Source organism: Morus notabilis, unplaced genomic scaffold (assembly GCF_000414095.1).
Source record: "Morus notabilis unplaced genomic scaffold, ASM41409v2 Scaffold703, whole genome shotgun sequence".
NCBI lineage: Eukaryota > Viridiplantae > Streptophyta > Magnoliopsida > Rosales > Moraceae > Morus > Morus notabilis.
The window spans coordinates 162,389-183,624 of NW_010366776.1; the positions used below are offsets into that span (position 1 = coordinate 162,389).

A 21,236-nucleotide genomic window follows, 5' to 3' on the forward strand; every position below is an offset into this window, starting at 1 on the left:
GGAACATTGAATGCAACAAATTCTACTGATGAGGTAAATAGCGGTTCTTACCGCAAGAGTTTCCTAAGTAAAAAGGTTAGGATTCATTTGGTAAAAAGATTCAAATCGGAGTGGGTTTGAATTATGCTAGTTTAGAACTGTGGGTTTTAAACTTGAGTTCAAACCTTGAACCCAGGGAAGATTATGGGTTTAGATATCCTTTAATTTTTAGGGTTTAAATGTCACATCAAAAGGTTTAATTTTAAACTTTTTACAAACAGAACCTGAACCTTATTCAAACCTCCTGAACCTTCCAACCAAACAACCCTTTATTAGATTATGCATGATCTACATATGCTTAAGAGATTCATTGGATGTAAGAGATGCAAGCTTGAGAAACACTTTTACAGATTTAGCAAGAAGACTTTAAGAACCAAGTCTTCAAATGTTGAAGACAACTCAGAACCATCAGCCATGCCTATTCTGACAACTATGGAAAAATCATGTATCAAACAAGAGACTTAGTGCAACTTTTTCGGACAAGAGACCACCAAAACGGTCTCTCCAACCCAATTGCAAGGCATTCGTGTGAGATTTGCGACATGAGACAGGCATGAATCTATTATGATGTGTAATGAAATGAGTGTAAATCTTAGCACATAAATCTGTAGCTTACTATGCACTTTTATGTTGAATCAAGCAACTATTCATCATCAGGTTCAGTGGAAAAGTCCGGTTCATCGGGTTTTCGTAACTTCAGCATTTCATCCTTAATCTTCTGAGCTCCTCTCCTAGTGTTAGCAGCAAACCGTGAGGCGAGTATTGTGACACCAAGATTCAATTTTGCCTGAGAAGAATTTGAACCCCCAGAATAACGCTCTTCTTCTTCCTCTTGCTCAGTCTCGTAGGCTACTTGCTCCTCCAAAGCAAATGATTCCTTCGTGCTTAGATCCTTTGCCATCTTCCTTTTCTTGTACCGACGCCAAGCAGCCTGTACGAAGCAGGCTGCCCACGTCCTCCAATGATGGGAGTAAAAGCGAAATGTGTGCTGCAGTTTCTTGCTGTGTAGTCGCCTAAATTGGTTAGCAACGAATTTGAGATCCTCAGCTCGCAGTGCAAAAGCTTCAACCTCAATTAGTGCCTTAACTGTCCTAGTTGAAGAAGGTAAGTTGACAGTGGACTTTGGAAGCAAAGCCCAGGAAAGCAGCTCCTCCCCACAAAAATCTCCCGGTCTTAATGTAATTGAATTGAAGAAACCAGTTCGACCTCCATTAGTGGTAGAGCTATCGAGCGTACCTCTGATAATGAAAAGCATCTCAGTTACAGGGTCACCCTCACGAACAATGTAGGTGTCTGCGGTGCTTAGTGAGGATACAAGCCGCTCACATATTGCATCAAGCAGTTGATCATCCATTTGGGAAAAGAACGGCACCTGCAGATGATAAAATCAAATGTAAATTAGGTGTAAATCAAGTGGGTTAAAGTGCTGATGCAGAAGCAACTTAATAGGTGTAAATTAGGCCCGGTACCACTTACAAAACCTAGTTATTAACTGGAAGCCTGGAAGGTACCAAAGGAATAGGAGTGAAGTTTCATGCTAAACCCAAGATAGTGATTTGATTTTCTAACAAAAAGATAGTGATTTTACTATTATTATTATTACTATTTGATGCTTTTATCACAGGACAAACATACATCGCAATTCAAAAATGTTGCTTGGAATACGTCTAAATGTCATACCCGTCGAACTAAATCTAGACATAGATGCCGCTGTATATCACGGCGGAGATCAGCAGGTAAACCACGAAGGATAGATTCTTCATCAACCCCACGAGTTGCAAGCCATTTGTATTGAACAAAACGCCGAACACGCTGCTTCAAATCTTCAGGGAGTTGGCGATGCCTCATCCACTCCTCAGTATCTCTTCGCTTAAGCCGCCACTCCTCAAGCCTCACAGTGATTGATTGTAAATATGTCTACATCAAAAGTAATATTAAATATTTATTAGCAAATTAGAAATGCTATAAATTAGATCTTCCACAGTTCATTTGAAATATCCAAGAGAGTATAGTTCTTTACAACCTAACCTTATTATTAGACAGAGAGCTTACTAACATTATATGCAAAAGGAAAACAGGTCAAATTTTAACACTATGCATGAGAAATAAAAAATAAGCTCGGAATCAATTACCAAATAAAAAATACAAATCAGATATCTCACAGTTCACTTAGAACTCAATAGCAACGGAGGTAGTCATCTAATCCCCAAACAGTGACCCAAAAACATGGTGCAACATACTTTTCTTTTCTTTTTTTTTTTTTTTGAAGAGTACAGCATACTTGGATACATGCGCCCCTTGTAAGCATACAAACAAAATATGCAGTGATATATTTCTAAGGATGCTTTTCCTTTGTTTCTTGATAGTCGATTTCTAACATAAACCAGCCAGCCAACCACCCACCCTTTGAGCAGTTGAGCTAGATAGGTGAACACATTCTGGCAATCAGTTACGAGAGAGTAGCCTAGCAAATCACCTTCAAAAAGTGTACTTAGGCCCTATTCGTTTCGTTAATTCAAATTACAACTCAAGTTTTTGCTATAGCATTTTCTCTCACAAAAATTCTAATTCAACTTTTTCTGCTACAATCTTTTCTCTCATATGAATTTACTTATTAACTCAAGTTCTTAACTCAAACGAGCTAAACGAACGATGCCTTAAATTTCTAGATACAATATAGCAATTAGAGATGCTAGAGTAGCAAATAAAAGTCTACATTACAAAATGCCCATCTAAGAGCTCTATACTAACAGTGGAATAGAAACTGTTAACAAACTTTTAAATCAATAGAGAAGTCATTTGAATGGAAAGAATCAAGGGAAAAAAGCCTTTCCCCACACCTGCATATTCCCAATCAAATGGGAGAATAATACAAGACCCAAAATGGCAATGAGGATGGCAAATAACGTCTCTCCAATAAATGTACTTGTCTCCAAATTCTGGCCATATGAACTGAGAAGATACGAAAATAAAACATACTATCAACACTTTTGGACAAGGTAACAAAAGGTAAATACTGTCTACTCAAAGTTATTTCAAACGAGAACAATTCTTCATTCTTTATATTATTTGAATCAATACATGTTCGAGAAGCATCCTACAGATACCAGCACAGCTCAGAAGATACAGTCTACGAATCAATTATGACCCACTGGGTTAGTAGAATAAATACTATCTGGAACTAGGATAAGATCATTTTAGTTACAAAGGGAGGAACAACTTTCCACATAATATGGAGACATGGAACTGCCTTCCGCATTCACAGCCAGCAGAAAGATTATCTCTTGTCCCATAAATCTAGTTCCTTACAAATCCATCTCAAGGTTCAAGACATTATTATTGTGAATTCTATCACTATACTAACTTTTCCGAAATGAATATTTAAATAAACAATTCCCAGGTGGATATTTTAGCTCCCTATCATCCTTGAACATTCCATTGCACAGATAAACATCATCTCTTGCAAGCCTCTATACGTTATCTTAGTAAGATAACCTCCTGTAGATCCTATAATCATGGAATTGGAAACTAAACCTAAAGACTGTGGACTACCAGCCTACCATACACTAGAAGAAATCATGTTTCAAAATTTCAAGCCACCCAAAAGCAGCAACATTTTTAAGAGAGAAATAGAAAACAAATGACAGTAACATAATACATAGTATAATAGCATCTTCTAACAAAAAAAAAAAAAAAAAAAGGATTTTCAGAACAAGATCATAACTGCTTGTTCATGCATTTGTTAGAGAATCTTAATGAATATCATACTGCATAATTTTATTTCACACAGAAATAATTCATACCTCAGATTCTGTAAGCCCCACCATAAACAATAGAAATACTTTTCAATGAAATTTGAGGAAACAACACTTTTTGCCACTGCATTTTCAAAGATGCCATACTTGAACTGGATTTCTTTTTCAGGATTACATTTCTCAAACACATGTGTAGTATTTGCCCAAGTCATGCGATCTTTATAGTTGAAGGAATTGCAATCTAAGTAACTTAAACTGCATCTTGCGGGATTAAATTCCTTTCTACAGATGGATTTCCAGCATGAGGTATACCGATCAATTGAAAGCAAATACCATGCCGCCCCTAAAACCTGCAAATACAAATGGCATTCTTTCTATGAAACTTACCAACAAAACATTAGCATAGACAAAGTAAAATCTCCTCGGGTACACAAACGCACAGGAAAGGAAATTAGGACTAAGAGAAATAGGAAAAGGGACATAGAGTTACAAACATGACTAGCCAACATGTATAACAATAGATTATATGCAGCGCCTGCCCAGGCTGTCTTCGTGACAACTCCAGTTGCTTTTATTATTTGTGAGCTTAAAGGAAAAATCAGATACAATCTGGGGATGTATTGGAGCAGAACAATTAATGCAAGGGCATTGTTTTTATGATCAGTTCGCGAACTTCTTGTTGCTGGTATGATAAACCATATGACTATCTGCATAAAATATCAAAATTAGCTCTCATTCCTCTTTTAACCCTAGCAAAATTTAAGAGCCAAAACAACAATACTTTTACAAGATTTGAATTACAAATTTTCCCTGATAGCACTCAGCTAGATTCCTTTTTCTTCAGATAAGTAACCTTTTTTGCCCCTTTCTGTTTTTTTTTTTATTTATTTATTTAAGAACAGAAACCTTTATTAGAAAAAATTAAAAAACTTTATTAGAAACCTTTCTGTTAAAAAAATTAAAAAGCTACTGGTTTGTCCAAACAATTCTGGAAAAATAAAGGCAAAGCAAAACTTTCATGGCGCATTAAGAATTATCATTAGCAAGAATCTGTTCATTTTTGTCTCAACTGTGGAAAATCCGGTGTGTGTGTATAATAGGAAAGATTGTGTACAGTTGGTAGTTTCCTTATTTGTAGAAATTAGTGATTAGGTTCCTGATTTGCTGATTCAGTAGTTAATTAGTTTCCTAATTTGTGTGATTTAGGTTACTAGAATCAAGGGTGAAAACCGGCTGAGGTTCTCCCTAAAAGTGTATATATACCCGGCCATATAGTGTAATGTATTCAGACTGATTAATAAGAATTTTGTTATAACCCTTGGGTAGAACTCATCCCCAAAAGCTAGCTTGTAAAGAGAGGATGCCCAAGTGGTTATAAACCCACATGCTAAGCCCATACTTTAGCAATGTGGGACTCAACCAGGATCCTAACATACTTTGATAAGTCTGGATCTATTGATTAGGTTCTTAAGCAAAATTCACATAGTTTTACTGAAGGAAATGAACAAAATACAAGAGATGTGGGGGTATTCGAGTGACCCCTTGCACTCCCTAGAGCAAAGCTCGTTAAGCAAAATCAATTCCAACTTCCGTAACCTCTCAACCTTCCTCCTCTTCCTTTTATTCCTTTCTTCCTTGCTAACCGTTTTCTAACTCCTCCCTCTAATCCCGAGGCTTCTCTCGAAGAGTGAGCTAATGCGTATTCCCAGCAGCAACTCTTTCTCCCATGCTGCTTGCTCCCTCCATGTCAGCCTCCACCTCACCATTCTTCGTAACATCTTCTACTGCCACCTCACCCTGATTAACTTTGGGCCTTCTCCTAGCGTAAGTGAAACGTAGTGGAGGTCTAGGGGGCCCATCAATACCCCCGGCCCAAAGATGCACCTTGTCCGCAAGGTGGAATTTTGGAAAGGCTGCGTGGATGCGGTCGTAGTCCTCCAAAGTGTCTTCATGATCCGGTAGGTACTCCCAGTGGATAAGAACTTCCAGCGTTGTTGTAGTCCCTCGAGAGGCTTGGCAAACTCCCCGCAGTGCCACTGGCTGGACTTGGAGAACCATGTCTGGGGTGAGCTGAGGTGGTAGGGCGGCCTCTAGCCTTGTAGCCCCCACTGCCCGCCGTAGCTGGGATACATGGAATACGGGGTGGATTGCCGCGGACGCAGGCAGGTGTAGCCAGTAAGCCACGGGGCCAATCCTGGCCAACACCGCATATGGCCCATAGAAACGAGGCGCAAGTTTCTCATGACGTCGCTGTGCCAACAATTTCTGCCGGTAAGGTCAAAGTTTGAGGTACACCAAGTCGCCCTCCTCAAAAGAGACATCGCGGCGTGAGCCATCGGCCTGGAGCTTCATCTTCTGTTGGGCACGCAGCAGCTGTTGCTTCAGGATGTCTAAGGTAGCATCACGATCTGCTTGTTGCTGATCGACCGTGGCCACCGGGGAGAGACCGATTCCATAACGAACCGGGGGGGGGGGGGGGGGGCGTGTGGAATGACGTGTTGTACCAATACTCTGCCCAGGGAAGCCACTTGGACCATTGGCGGGGGGTCTCGGAAGAAAAACAACGCAGATATGTTTCCAGGCACCTGTTCACCACCTCGATTTGGCCATCCGTTTGAGGATGATAGGCCGTACTCCGGGCTAGTGTTGAGCCCTGCTACTTGAATAATTCTGTCTAGAATTTGTTGAGGAAGATTCGATCGCGATCCGACACTATAGAGCGGGGTATTCCATGCAACCGGACCACCCCGCGTAGGAACTCAGCCGCCACCATTGTGGCTGTGAAGGGGTGTTTGAGTGGAATGAAGTGAGCATATTTGCTCAAGCGGTCAACCACGACAAGAATAGCATCATACCCCTCTGAATTCGGCAGCCCTACGATGAAATCCGTCGAAAGATCATCCCATACTTTGTCAGGTAAGGGAAGGGGCTGCAGCAAACCCCCAGGGGCAAGGGTGTCGTATTTGTGCTGTTGGCAGACTCGACACTTCGTGACATAATCCGCAACGTCCTTCTTCATACCGAACCAGTACCAATCGGCTGCCAAGCGCCGATAAGTTTTGAGCACGCCTGAGTGTCCCCCTACTACCCCATCATGGTAAGTACCTAGCAGTCCGGCCAACAAGCTGGAGTCCCGAGAGAGTACTATCCGGCCTTCTTTCATGAGGCGTCCCTGCTGTAAGGAGAAGCCCGGGTGGGATGCTGAGTCTGCCAAGAGGTCCTCCACTATACGGCATAGCCTAGTATCCGAGGCATTGTGGCGGGTGAGCTCCTCGGAATCCAGCTCAATAGGAATAGAAAGGAGTCTGAATTCTGCGGCGTTGGGCAGTCGTGAGAGTGCGTCCGCTGCCTTATTCTCCAGGCCAGGCCGGTATTGTATTTCAAAATCGAAACCCAGCAACTTGGACATCCAACGCTGGTGATGCTCACCTATCACCCGCTGGTCCAGTAAGAATTTCAGGCTTTTTTGATCCGTGCGAATAACGAAGTGTCTGCCCAGGAGATATGGATGCCATTTTTGAACCGCCAACACGATGGCCATAAGCTCCCGCTCGTAGACTGATTTGAGGCGAGCTGTGGTGGAGAGTGCTTGGCTGAAGAAGGCGATGGGACGTTGATCCTGCATCAAAACTGCCCCAATTCCGACGCCTGAAGCATCTGTCTCAATGACAAACCCCCGGGTGAAATCTGGTAGGGCTAATACGGGGACAGTGGTCATGGCCGTCTTGAGTTTCTGAAAGGCCTCGGTGGCCTCCTCTGTCCATACGAAGCTGTCCTTTTTGAGTAGTTGTGTTAGTGGCCAAGCAATTGTCCCATACCCTTGGACAAATTTCCGGTAGTAACCGGTCAAACCCAAGAACCCCCGAAGTTCCCGAAGGTTAGTTGGCATCGGCCAACTCATCATCACCTCGATCTTGGCCTTATCTGTGGCCACCCCTTCTTTGGAAATGATGTGGCCTAGGTACTCGAGAGCCGGCTGCCCGAAGCAACATTTCTTGGCATTTGCGTACAACTGGTGTTTGGAGAGTTCCGTCAACACCACGTCGAGGTGCAGGGCATGCTCTTCTCTGGTACAGCTGTACACCAATATGTCATCGAAAAAGACAAACAAATTTCCGGAGAAAATGGCGAAATACCTCGTTCATGAGGATTGAAAAGTCGCCGGGGCGTTGGTGAGCCCAAAGGGCATGACCAAAAACTCGTAGTGTCCCTCGTGGGTGCGAAAGGCTGTTTTCGACACATCCTCGCTGCACACCCGGATTTGATGGTAGCCTGATTTCAAATCGATCTTCGAAAAGATGGAGGCGCCATGCAATTCGTCAAGGAGCTCATCGATCACCGGTATGGGAAAACTGTGGAATTCCGGAGATATTAGACAGTAATGGGCTGTAAATAGGAGATCTACTAGGCTGTAAATAGCTGTAGATTAGTTTCCATAACTAGCTAATTAGTTTTCCTTTTCTGTAGGATTTGACGGAGTAAATCAAGGAATTACCAGCTGTTGGTAATCTCCTCCTCTGTATAAATGTATGTTTCGGATGATGAAATAAACTAAGAAAAATTCTCTCTCTGTTTTTTCTTCATGGTATCAGAGCAAGGCTGCCTGGACCAGTTTTTTTTTTTTTTTTTCAGTTCTGATGCAAACCAGAACACAGCCTAATCCTTTTTTCTGGTGAAACTTGAAACCATATTTACTCCTTCTTTTCCCCGGTTTCTAGGTGCAAACCTAGCATCCTCCTTCGTTCCAAATCAGTGTTCCATAAAGTCTCTTAGGCAGTAGTTCATCCTCTATGGCCTCAGAAACAAGCAGGAGCGTCGTTGGAACGGTATCAGGCCAAGAACTCGTGAGCAATGGTGGAGCAGAAAGTTCGTCTTTTCTCATCACAAGGCACAAGTTAACCGGCCACAACTACCATCAATGGGCGAAGGCTGTTTTGATGTTCATCACAGGAAGAGGTAAGGATGAATACCTCTACAGCACCACAGAACCACCGAAGAAGGATGATAAGAAGTTCAAGGTGTGGAATACTGAGAACAATCCGGTTATGTCTTGGTTGATCAATGCAATGGACACAGAAATTGGTCAAAATTTTCTGTTTTATGATACTGCACATGAGATTTGGACAGCAGCAAAAGAAACCTACTCGGACAGCGACAATACCGCTGATCTGTTTGATATCAAGGGAGCTCTGCATGATCTAAGGCAAGGTGAGATGACTGTGACTCAATACTATAACACTCTTAGTCGTTTGTGGCAACAATTAGATGTGTTTGAGAATCTGGATTGGGAGTCCCCTGGAGATGCAAGCCGGTACAAGAAGATCATTGAAAAAGAAAGGGTGTTCAAGTTCCTACTGGGATTAGACAAATCCCTAGATGAAGTAAGGGGGAGAATCCTGGGTACCAAGCCACTTCCAACAATTCGAGAAGCCTTCTCAGAGGTGAGAAGAGAAGAAAGCAGGAAGAAATTGATGATGGGTACTCGGTCATCCTCAAACACCCCGGAAGGATCGGCCCTGGTCTCTCAAGGAACCACTAATACTCAAGAAGGGTCGGCCCTTGTCTCCCGTGGATCCACTTCTTCCTATGATGCTCGGCAGAAAAAAGGAAGACAATGGTGTGATCATTGCCGTCGCCCAGGTCACACCAAAGAAACGTGTTGGAAAATACATGGGAAGCCCGTAGACTGGAAATCAAACAAGGAAAAGGAGGCACGTGGTTTCGTGGCTGACTCAGATGGAAAAGAAAGGAGTGCAAATGATTCGACTCTCTTCAGCAAAGAACAAGTAGAGTGGTTGCAAAAGATGTTCAGTCAAGGATCTTCTCCTAACCCGGTTATCTCAACTGCATCCACTACTCAAAGAGGTAACTTCCTAACTGCCTTACATACAAAAGCCGAGGATTCATCAGGGTGGATCATCGATTCTGGAGCTTCTGATCACATGACAGGTGATGTATCATTACTCCATGATTGCAGTCCCTACCATGAGAATTACAAAGTTAGAATTGCAGATGGTTCCCTTTCCGCGGTAACTGGTATTGGGAAAGTGCTCATCTCCGAGACACTAATTCTTAACCAAGTTCTTTTGGTTCCCAATCTTTCATGCAATTTACTGTCTATCAGCAGACTTACAAAAGACTTAAATTGCATAACTAAATTTACTGCCACTCATTGTTCGTTTCAGGATTTGGCTTCGGGGAAGATGATTGGCAATGCTAAGGAGAGCAAAGGACTCTACTGGTTTAGGGCCGCAGGAAAGCAAGACCCACAAGTACATCATGTTTCCTCCTCTACTCCAAATCCTACAATAAACTTGTCTTTAGATTCAAATAAAGAAAGTACAATCATGTTATTGCATTATCGCTTAGGACACCCAAACTTTATGTACTTATCAAAGATGTTTCCATCATTATTTAATAGACATCCCAAGCTTTTTCAATGTGAAGTTTGTCAATTCTCTAAGCATTGTCGTAACTCTTACCCTCCCCAAAAGTACAAACCATCAAAACCATTTTCTATTATTCATAGTGATATTTGGGGGCCCTCTCGTGTTCAAAATATCTCTGGTGCTAGATGGTTTGTTACTTTCGTTGATGACCATACTCGAGTTACGTGGGTATTTCTTATGAAGGAAAAATCAGAGGCAGGATCCCTTTTCAAATCCTTTCATTCTATGGTTCAAACACAATTTCAAGCCAAGATTCAGTTGTTTAGAACCGATAATGCCAAGGAGTACTTTAACTCCATAATTGGAAATTACCTTCTAGAAAATGGAATCATTCACCAAAGCTCCTGTATAGATACCCCTCAACAGAATGGGATAGCAGAGAGGAAAAATAGACACCTTCTGGAGGTAGCCCGATCTATTAGGTTTACCACTCATGTTCCAAAGTATTTTTGGGGGGAGGCAGTTTTAACTGCCACCTACCTAATCAATAGAATGCCTTCTAGAGTCTTGAAATTTGATACCCCGTGTCAGGTTCTTTCCAAAAACTTTCCTCACACTCGAATTATAACCGATATTCCTCCCAAAGTTTTTGGATGTTGTGCATATGTCCATATCCCTTCTCATCAGCGAAGTAAACATGATCCAAAGTCAGTCAAGTGTCTTTTTATAGGTTATTCTCCTTATCAAAAGGGGTACAAGTGTTTTTGCCCCATCACTCGAAAAACCTATAACACTATGGATGTGACTTTTTTTGAAAATGTGCCCTTTTATACCAAAACTCATATTCAGGGGGAGAGTTCAGTCAACCAACAGAAAGAATATCAGTTTTGGGACATGTCCATGCCTGACATTTCCTTTGAGGTACCTGAACCCAATATTTCCAGTGAACTACTATCAGAGCCGAGTCAAATTCAAGGAGACAAGGAGTCCAAGGGCAAGGAACTTCAAGTTTACACAAGGCGTCAGAAGAACCCTGAACCAGTGGATCAACATCCTGAGCTTCCTCTTGTGCCTTGTCAAACTGATGTCCCGAGACCAAATTCCACTGAAGTCATCCAAGGTAACATAGAATCTTCCTCCACTACAGATAACACATACTCTATGGATGATCTCAACAGGCCTGTTGCCCAAAGAAAGGGGGTAAGATCCTGTACTCAGCATCCCATCTCAAAATTTGTGTCCTATGAGAAGCTGTCTCCCAATCTTCGAGCTCTCATCGCAAATATGGAGAATGTTGCTATCCCGAATTGCATACAAGAGGCCTTACTACATCCCGAGTGGAGAAAGGCAGTAAATGAAGAAATCCAAGCACTGCAGAAGAATGGCACATGGGAGATTACTAAATTACCGCAGGGAAAACGCCCTGTGGGTTGTAAGTGGGTCTTCAATGTCAAATACAGGGCAGATGGAAGTATAGACCGGTACAAAGCGAGGCTGGTGGCAAAAGGATTTACACAAACCTATGGGATTGACTATCAGGAGACCTTTGCACCAGTTGCAAAATTGAACACAATCCGTGTCTTACTATCTTTGGCAGTCAATCTTGACTGGGGCTTGCATCAACTAGACGTCAAAAATGCATTTCTCAATGGTGATCTCGAGGAAGAAGTCTACATGGAAATTCCTCCAGGTCTAAAGCATTCCAGTAGCAACAATCTAGTTTGCAAACTTCAGAAATCACTCTATGGGCTTAAGCAATCCCCAAGAGCGTGGTTCGAGAGATTTACCAAGGTCATTAAAGGAGAGGAATATTTACAAGGACAATCTGATCATACTCTTTTCATTAAGAGACTTCCTGGCGGTAAGATCACAATCCTCATAGTCTACGTTGATGATATAATTGTTACAGGGAATGATGAAGAAGAAATATCCCGACTTAAAACAGTTCTAAGCAGAGAGTTTGAGATTAAAGATCTAGGAGCCTTGAGATATTTTCTTGGAATGGAGGTAGCAAGGTCAAGCAAGGGTATTTCAGTTTCACAACGAAAGTACACCCTTGATCTGTTAAAGGAGACAGGGATGCTTGGATGCAAACCCTCCGATACTCCTATGGACCCATTCAACAAGATAGGCACAAAAGAAGACTCAGCTACGATCGACAAGGGTAGATATCAAAGACTAGTTGGGAGATTGATCTACTTATCTCACACAAGACCTGACATAAGCTTTGCAGTGAGTAGGGTTAGCCAGTTTATGAATGATCCTACAGAAGAGCATCAAGAAGCTGTGTACAGGATACTACGCTACTTAAAGATGACTCCAGGCAAAGGATTATTCTTCAAAAAGGGGGTTAGTCGTGATGTGGAGATTTTCTCAGATGCAGACTGGGCTGGGTCCTTAACAGATAGGAGGTCTACTTCGGGTTACTGTACCTATGTCTGGGGCAATCTAGTCACTTGGAGGAGTAAGAAGCAAACAGTTGTGGCACGCAGTAGTGCAGAAGCTGAATTTCGTGCCATGGCCCACGGTATCTGTGAAGGAATGTGGTTAAAAAGGTTGCTTGAGGAACTCCAGTTCTCCCCTCATGCACCTATGAAATTGTTGTGTGACAATCAAGCAGCAATCAACATTGCTAAGAATCCAGTTCATCACGATCGAACCAAGTATGTAGAGATCGATCGCCACTTCATCAAAGAGAAGATAGAGCAAGGGATCATCGAAGTAGATTACACTCCTACACGGCAACAAACTGCAGACATAATGACAAAGGCTGTTCCTAGAGCACAGTTTGACATACTGCTCTCCAAGCTGGGAATGATTAACATTCATTGCCCAGCTTGAGGGGGAGTGTGGAATTCCGGAGATATTAGACAGTAATGGCTGTAAATAGGAGATCTACTAGGCTGTAAATAGCTGTAGATTAGTTTCCATAACTAGCTAATTAGTTTTCCTTTTCTGTAGGATTTGACGGAGTAAATCAAGGAATTACCAGCTGTTGGTAATCTCCTCCTCTGTATAAATGTATGTTTCGGATGATGAAATAAACTAAGAAAAATTCTCTCTCTGTTTTTTCTTCAACGAAGAGATGTGGGGGTATTCGAGTGACCCCTTGCACTCCCTAGAGCAAAGCTCGTTAAGCAAAATCAATTACAACTTCCGTAACCTCTCAACCTTCCTCCTCTTCCTTTTATTCCTTTCTTCCTTGCTAACCGTTTTCTAACTCCTCCCCCTAATCCCGAGGCTTCTCTCGAAGAGTGAGCTAATGCGTATTCCCAGTAGCAACTCTTTCTCTCATGCTGCTTGCTCCCTCCATGTCAGCCTCCACCTCACCATTCTTCGTAACATCTTCTATTGCCACCTCACCCTGATTAACTTTGGGCCTTCTCCTAGCGTAAGTGAAACGTAGTGGAGGTCTAGGGGGCCCATCAATTTTTCTCTTCTCAATTCTCTCACTTCTTTTCTAGAAAATCTTCATGGTATCAGAGCGTGGTTGCTGATCGTTTGGGAGTTGTTTTTTTTTTCTTTCCTTTTCTTCTTTCTTTTCGGTTTTCCTTCTCTGTTTTTACCAACCCAATCACTGTCACAGTCATTGTTTCAACCTCTAGCCTTTTTTCCTCATGGCATCGAAAGCAAGCAATGCCTCAGGTACCTCGGCTGGCCAAGAACTCCTGAATTCTGGCAGATCAGAGGGATCAGTTCTGCTCATCACTCAACACAAGCTGAATAGTCAGAACTATCTTCAATGGGCTAAGTCTGTAATAATGTTCATCTCAGGCAAAGGGAAAGATGACTATCTCACGGGGGAGGTTGTTCCACCGAAACAGAATGATCCGAAGTTCAGAACCTGGAAGGCAGAAAACAATATGGTTATGTCCTAGTTAATTAACACCATGGACACTGAAATTGGGCAGAATTTCTTGTTTTATAACACTGCTCACGAAATATGGATGGCAGCCCAAGAAACATATTCAGACAATGAAAATACTGCTGAACTCTTTGAAATCAAGGGTGCACTTCATGATCTAAGGCAAGGTGAGTTAACTGTGACTCAATATTTCAATTGTCTCGTTATTGGCAACAGTTGGATATGTTTGAAAGCCCAGATTGAGAATGCCCTGGAGATGCAAATAATCTCTTCAAGAATATTGTTGAGAAGGAGAGAGTTTTCAAATTCCTATTGGGATTAGACAAATCTCTTGACGAAGTGAGGGGGAGAATTCTCGGGACCAAGCCCCTCCCATCCATTCGGGAAGCCATTTCTGAAGTAAGAAGAGAGGAAAGTAGAAAGAAACTCATGCTAGGGACTCAACTATCTTTAGGGACCGAAAGCTCTACCCATGCAGCACATGGAACCTACTTGGCTCATGACTCAAAGCAGAAGAAGACTCGCCCATGGTGTGATCATTGCCGAAAAACAGGATATACACGAGATACTTAGTGGAAAATCCATGGTAAGCCTGCGAATTGGAGGCCAAGCCGTGGTAAGGAAGCCCGAAGTTTTGTTGCTACTCCAGAAGACAAAGAAAAAGGCAATACAAAACCTGATTTCTTCAGCAAGGAGCAAATTGAATGGCTGCAAAAGATGTTTAGCCAAGGTTCAAATCCTACCTCAATTGTCTCCACGGGATCTATTGCTCAAAAAGGTTTTATTCTAGTTGCCCATCATGTTGAAACAGAAGATTCCACACGTAGGATTGTCGACTCAGGAGCCTCAGATCACATGACTGGTGATGCATCACTGCTTCAAGAATGTCACCCATGTTTTAAGAATTACAAAGTTCGGATTGCTGATGGATCACTTTCCTTGGTGACTGGAATTGAAAAAGTGGTCATCTCTGACACATTAACTCTTCAATCTGTCCTTTTAGTTCCAAATTTAACTTGCAATTTGATGTCAATCCACAAACTCACTGAGTATTCTAATTGTGTTGCTAAGTTTTCTTCCACTTCGTGTTTGTTTCAGGATTTGGATTCAGGGAAGATGATTGGCAATGCTAAGGAAGACAAGGGATTCTACTGGATTAGGGCCAAAGGACATCATAGTGCTCGGGCTCATTTCACCGCATCCCCAACAGCTAATGTTTCGAACTCTTTTATGTCATCTGCTTCAAATAAAGACAGTACAATTATGTTATTGCATTTCCATTTAGGACATCCAAATTTCATGTACTTGTCATTATTTATCAATAAAAGTCTAAAATTCTTCCAGTGTGAAATCTGTCAATTTTCAAAACATTGTCGTAGCACATATCCCCTCCAGGAATACAAACCCCCACATCCCTTTTCAGTTATCCACAGTGATATTTGGGGCCCATCTCGAATTCCAAATATAACTGGTGCAAGATGGTTTGTGTCTTTTATTGATGATCATACTCGTACCACCTGGGTCTTCCTTATGAAAGAAAAATTTAAGGCTGGACCTTTGTTTAAAATGTTTCATTCCATGATTAAAAATCAGTTTCAAGCCACAGTTCAGGTTTTCAAGACCGATAATGCCAGGGAATATTTTAACTTAATCCTAGGACAGTATCTCCTTGAGAATGGTATTATTCATCAAAGTTCCTGTATAGACACACCACAACAAAATGGGATAGCTGAGAGAAAAAACAGACATCTTCTTGAGGTAGCCGATCTATCATGTTCACTAGTAATGTACCAAAACATTTTTGGGGGGAAGCAGTTCTAACTGCCACATACCTGATAAATAGGATGCCACCTCGAATCTTGAAGTTTGATACACCAAGCCAAGTCCTTTCTAAGTTCTATCCGCAAAGCATGATTGTGAATAACATACCTCTTAGAGTGTTCGGGTGTTCAGCCTACGTCTATGTCCCACCTCATCAAAGAAGTAAACTTGATCCCAAGTCTGTCAAGTGTCTCTTTCTAGGGTACTCACCATTTCAGAAAGGTTACAAGTGCTATTGTCCCTACACTAGGAAAACATATAACACTATGGATGTGACCTTCATGGAAAACGTTCCATATTATTCCAAAACTTCTATTCAGGGGGAGAAGTTACAAGAAGAATATCAGTTTTGGGAAAGTATGATGATAGAAGAGCCTGTGGGTAGTCCTTCTCCTAAACCTGTAACTGCACCTTCTATGGATCCTCAGGAAGGTAACAAGGAACTCTTAGTCTACTCCAAACGTCAGAAAAACCCTAAACCAGTAGAGCATCACGAGCTTCCTACGCCTTGCCAAGCAGACGACCCGACTCCAACTCCAAATGAAGTGATACAAGGTAACACTGAATCTTGTTTCTCATGTAAGTCTCATTCACTTCGCGAATTCGAGTTTTCAATTCGAGCTAAGATGTGACATTTTCTGAGAGCTTTTCACTGTAGCAAAAAAAGTTAAATGTGACATTTTCTGAGAGCTTTTTACTGTAGAAACCTAAAACTAAAAACTCGAATCGGTGAAATGAACGAGGCTCTAATGATTTATGCTTACCTGATGATCTTGACATGCCGATTGCCAAAAGGAAATGGGTTAGATCATGTACCCAACATCCTATCTCACACTTTGTGTCATATGAGAAATTGTCTTCGAGTTACAGGGCATTCACCACCAATCTAGACAGCATCCAGATACTGGATTGTATCCAAGAGGCCTTGCTACATCCAGAATAGAGAAAGGCAATGACTGAAGAGCTAAAGGCCTTGCAGAAAAATAGTACGTGGGAACTCACTCAACTCCTTCAAGGAAAACATGTTGAAGGATGCAAGTGGGTTTTCAATGTTAACTACAGAGCAGATGGAAGCATAGACAAATACAAGGCAAGATTGGTAGCGAAGGGATTCACACAAACCTATGGGATTAATTACCAGGAAACCTTTGCTCCGTTGCAAAGATGAATACCATTCGAGTCCTACTTTCTTTAGCATCCAATCTTGACTGGGAGCTGCATCAATTGGACGTTAAAAATGCATTCCTCAATGGTGATCTGGAAGAAAAGGTATATATGGAGATTCCACCAGGGCTCAAGCAACGAAGTATTGGCATACATGTCTACAGTCTATCTACAGACTTTGAAAATCACTGTATGGACTCGAGCAATCTCCGAGAGCTTGGTTTGACAGGTTTACCAAGGCGGTTAAGAAGCAGGGATATTCACAATGACTATCAGATCATACTTTGTTTATTAAGAGAACCGCAGATGGTAAGATCACAATCCTTATTGTCTATGTTGATGACATAATTGTCACATGAAATAATGAAGGAGAAGCAACTCGGCTAAAGGGTGTTCTAAGACGAGAATTTGAAGTCAAAGATCATGGAACCTTAAGATACTTTCTAGGGATGGAGGTAGCACGGTCAAGTAAAGAAATCTCAATTTCACATAGGAAATATACACTGGACCTACTAAAGGAAACATGCATGCTTGGCAATAAACCTTCAGATACTCCCATGGACCCGTTCAACAAAATTGGATCTAAAGAAGATTCAGCTCTAGTAAATAAAGGAAGATATCAAAGGTTAGTAGGCAAATTAATCTACTTGTCTCACACAAGACCAGATATTAGCTTTGCTGTCCGTGTGGTGAGATCAACCCGAATGAAGAACATCAAGAAGCAGTGTACAGAGTATTAAGGTATTTGAAGATGACTCCTGGCAAAGGCCTATTTTTCAAGAAAGGGACCAACAAGAGCATAAAGGTTCTATCGGATGCAGATTGGGCAGGTTCGTTGATTGATAAGAGATTAACATCTGGGTATTGTTCCTATGTGTGGGGAAATTTGGTTAGTTGGAGGAGTAAGAAGCAATCAGTGGTTGCGCGGAGTAGTGCTGAAGCTGAATTCCAGGCACTCGCTCATGGAATATGTGAGGGAATATGGTTAAGAATACTTCTAGAAGAATTGCAACATCCAGTTGAAACTCTGATGAAACTGTTGTGTGACAACCAGGCTGCAATCAACATCTCGAAAAATCCAATCCTTCACGATCGCACCAAGCATGTGGAAATTGATCGACATTTCATCAAGGAAAAGATAGAAGAAGGAATTGTTGAGGTTGTCTACACACCCACACAACAGCAGACTGCAGACATACTCACAAAAGTTGTTCCAAGAACTCACTTCGATTTTCTTTTATCCAAGCTGGGAATGATTGATATCCATTCTCCAGCTTGAGGGGGAGTGTGGAAAATCCGGTGTGTGTGTATAATAGGAAAGATTGTGTACAGTTGGTAGTTTCCTTATTTGTAGAAATTAGTGATTAGGTTCCTGATTTGCTGATTCAGTAGTTAATTAGTTTCCTAATTTGTGTGATTTAGGTTACTAGAATCAAGGGTGAAAACCGCCTGAGGTTCTCCCTAAAAGTGTATATATACCCGGCCATAAAGTGTAATGTATTCAGAGTTATTACTAAGAATTTTCTTTTCTCAATTCTCTCACTTCTTTTCGAGAAAATCTTCATCAACACAAGATTGAAAAATTAAATAAATAAACAAGAATCAAGCATGTGCTTGTAAGTTGTAACAAGACGTGCATTGAGAAACGGCAAAGAATGAAACTCCAAACAATTACCTGAGGAAGAGGCAATGTTGCAATTAGATCAATAAAGAAATCAGATCTAATGTACCTCCGGGCAATCTTCTTTGGATCCATTACAAGCTCGCCCCTCCCAAATACTCGAGTGTTAGGTGCAACATAAGCCGTCCTGAACTTTATAATCATGTGCAAAAAATAAAAAATATCCGCAAGAGTCCTAAAACAAGTCACAACAATTCGCAAATTCAAGTCTGTCTTCACACATGATGACTTTTCATTTGCTTCCACCATGGGCAAGTAAAAATACAATGGATCAACAAAAAGCGCCACTAAACATGAGACAATGAAAACCCAGTTCCATTGCAACACTATCTCACTACCTGGGTCAAGAATTCTTTTGCGCCAAGGTTCCTGATCGTCTGGAAACACCTTGGACCTCCCAATTCTGAAAGTTTCAGTAAATCTATTTTTGCCCCCAAGTCCACCATCTGCTTTCAGTAATGAAGCTGATGAAACCTTATACGCAGATGATGACCTTTTGAGCCACATTGGTTCATGTTGCCCCCATAAAGATTCATTATGCTGTTTCCCATCTGAATGAAACCTAAAATTTTAACGTAAATAGAGAGTCAAGACATTTCCAGTGAATTTTAGTGGACATAGTTTGAGGAAATGGTCTTTCAATAAAATACTATTTCATGAGCAGAAGCAAATAAAAAAAAGTACAATAATTTTCCCGAAATATTCGTAAAGTAACCTTTGCACTTAAGGCCCTAAGAATGTCTCATCCCAAAAGTCCTTGACAACATAACATGAAAATACTAATAGAGCGACAATAGAAATTTTATCATGAATATCATGAATGCAAATGTATTAAAATTTTGTAGAATCTATAAAACTTGAATTATTGTTTCATCCCAACTTTTTTTTACCTCTAACAAGCTTTTTTTTTTCATGAAATTGTGTTATCATGATGTGTATCATTTTCTGTCCCAATAAATTATAAGAAAAATGAAACATAAGAAGTAACGTAGAAAATTTATGTTCTACGTTGTTTTGCCTTCTAAAGAGTACTAACTGCTTAGTCGCTCCTCATTTCGACCAATTAGCAGTGGCACAGAGATTCCATCCCTACATAACAGAGCTAAGTCTTCCTTGTTTAAATAATATAGAGAAAATCTTAAAATTTTCCCATATCTTTTTCTGCAACCAAACAAAGCATTGACCAATATCCCAATCAATAAAAAGCCTGGGACAAGAAAACAATTCCAGTGAATGCTTAGCATACTATGGAACACCCATCACAATTCACAATTAAGATAATCAGCATTTATTGGAATAAAGATTTATTCTTCACGGGCCCGAATCACAAATTAAAAATCGTACTGGCTTAGTTAGGTGCAGATAAACTTTTAATTTGTAATGGACCCATAAACTTTAAAAGAAAAAACAAAGTATATTGATTTCCTTATTTTCTCAGTAACAAAACAGAATGTCTCAAAGAAAAATGAAGAATAACTATGCAAGTAAACTAATAAGATCCTCGCATTATTTTTGCAGATATGTCGAGTTTCAACTTTCATGTTCGTGAAGTTCTAAAAAGTTAGTTAATTAACTGAATTTCGGTCTTTGATTTCACCAAAACGTTATAAAATCATAGACTTTTGCTCTAATTCACCGCGAACAGAAAGTGAGAAAATCAATCAAATCTACCAAAGAAAATTAAATGAAAAGGAAAAAAAAACAGCAATCCTAGAGATTACCTGACAAGCTTTTCCTTCTTGAATTCCATGGCGAGAAGAAGGAGAAAGCTGAAATCGGACCTTCAAAACCCTAACATTGGGAACTAAAATTGGCGTCTCTCTCTCTCTCACTTCCAGGAGCTTTCTCTCTCTTCTCTAACTTTGCGAATCTGAGCTGAGTGCAAACGTTGTAGAGTGAGAAAGGGAGAGGGAAAAAGAAATACTAAACGAGTCGAGACTGGCTTTTTTTGTGTGACCTGTTTGTTAGTTGGAAAAAGCACACGGACACTACGGCGGTAGTTTTCGCGTTAAAAGACGGTAGAAGTGAGATCAACCAAACGCTGTCGTAATAAAGTCGATTAATGTTTGACGATTCCACCAATTAGGTGATTTCTTTTTTGAAAAAAAATAGGGAATTTATTTTTTAAAATATTTTTATTATCTTTTAATTAGTGTAATTATTTAATTAAAAAAATAATAAATTAAGAATAAATAATAAAAATCTGGATTCGTACACTTTTAAAATATATTTATCAAATTATCTATTGTCTTTTTGACAATTTAGCCCACTTGTAAATTTCTAAATTATTCTTTTTAAAATAATTAATTATTTATTTTTTTGAAAAAATAATAATTAACTAATTCTCTATATAATTTTTATATTACAAGAAAAAATATTTTATCAAAAAAAATGGATGTGTGTTACAAACGTTTGGTTCATATATTCAGAATCATTCTCGTTTACGTGTTTTTTGTGAGAAAAAATATTGTAGCGAGCCACGAACCATGATTCGAATCATGGCACGAATCTCCCTTCCAAAC

The 21,236-nt window shown here is 40.6% G+C and overlaps 1 protein-coding gene across 2 annotated transcripts; it reads right to left on the bottom strand.

Moving 5' to 3' along the window:
• Positions 1-289: 289 nt before the first annotated feature.
• LOC21395192 (cyclic nucleotide-gated ion channel 17) lies at positions 290-20,669 on the bottom strand. Of its 2 annotated transcripts, XM_024174142.1 has the most exons (7): positions 20,436-20,669; positions 18,709-19,276; positions 4,289-4,501; positions 3,843-4,144; positions 2,880-2,991; positions 1,720-1,956; positions 290-1,411 (listed from the first exon to the last, which is right to left on the bottom strand). In XM_024174142.1, the coding sequence occupies exons 1-7, from the start codon at positions 20,462-20,464 to the stop codon at positions 683-685; spliced, it is 2,190 nt and encodes a 729-aa protein (XP_024029910.1). In that variant the 5' UTR covers positions 20,465-20,669; the 3' UTR covers positions 290-682. The 2 variants fall into 2 exon arrangements, with proteins under 2 accessions (XP_024029910.1, XP_024029911.1); XM_024174143.1 differs by lacking the exon at positions 4,289-4,501 and having other exon boundaries at positions 20,436-20,668.
• Positions 20,670-21,236: the final 567 nt, after the last annotated feature.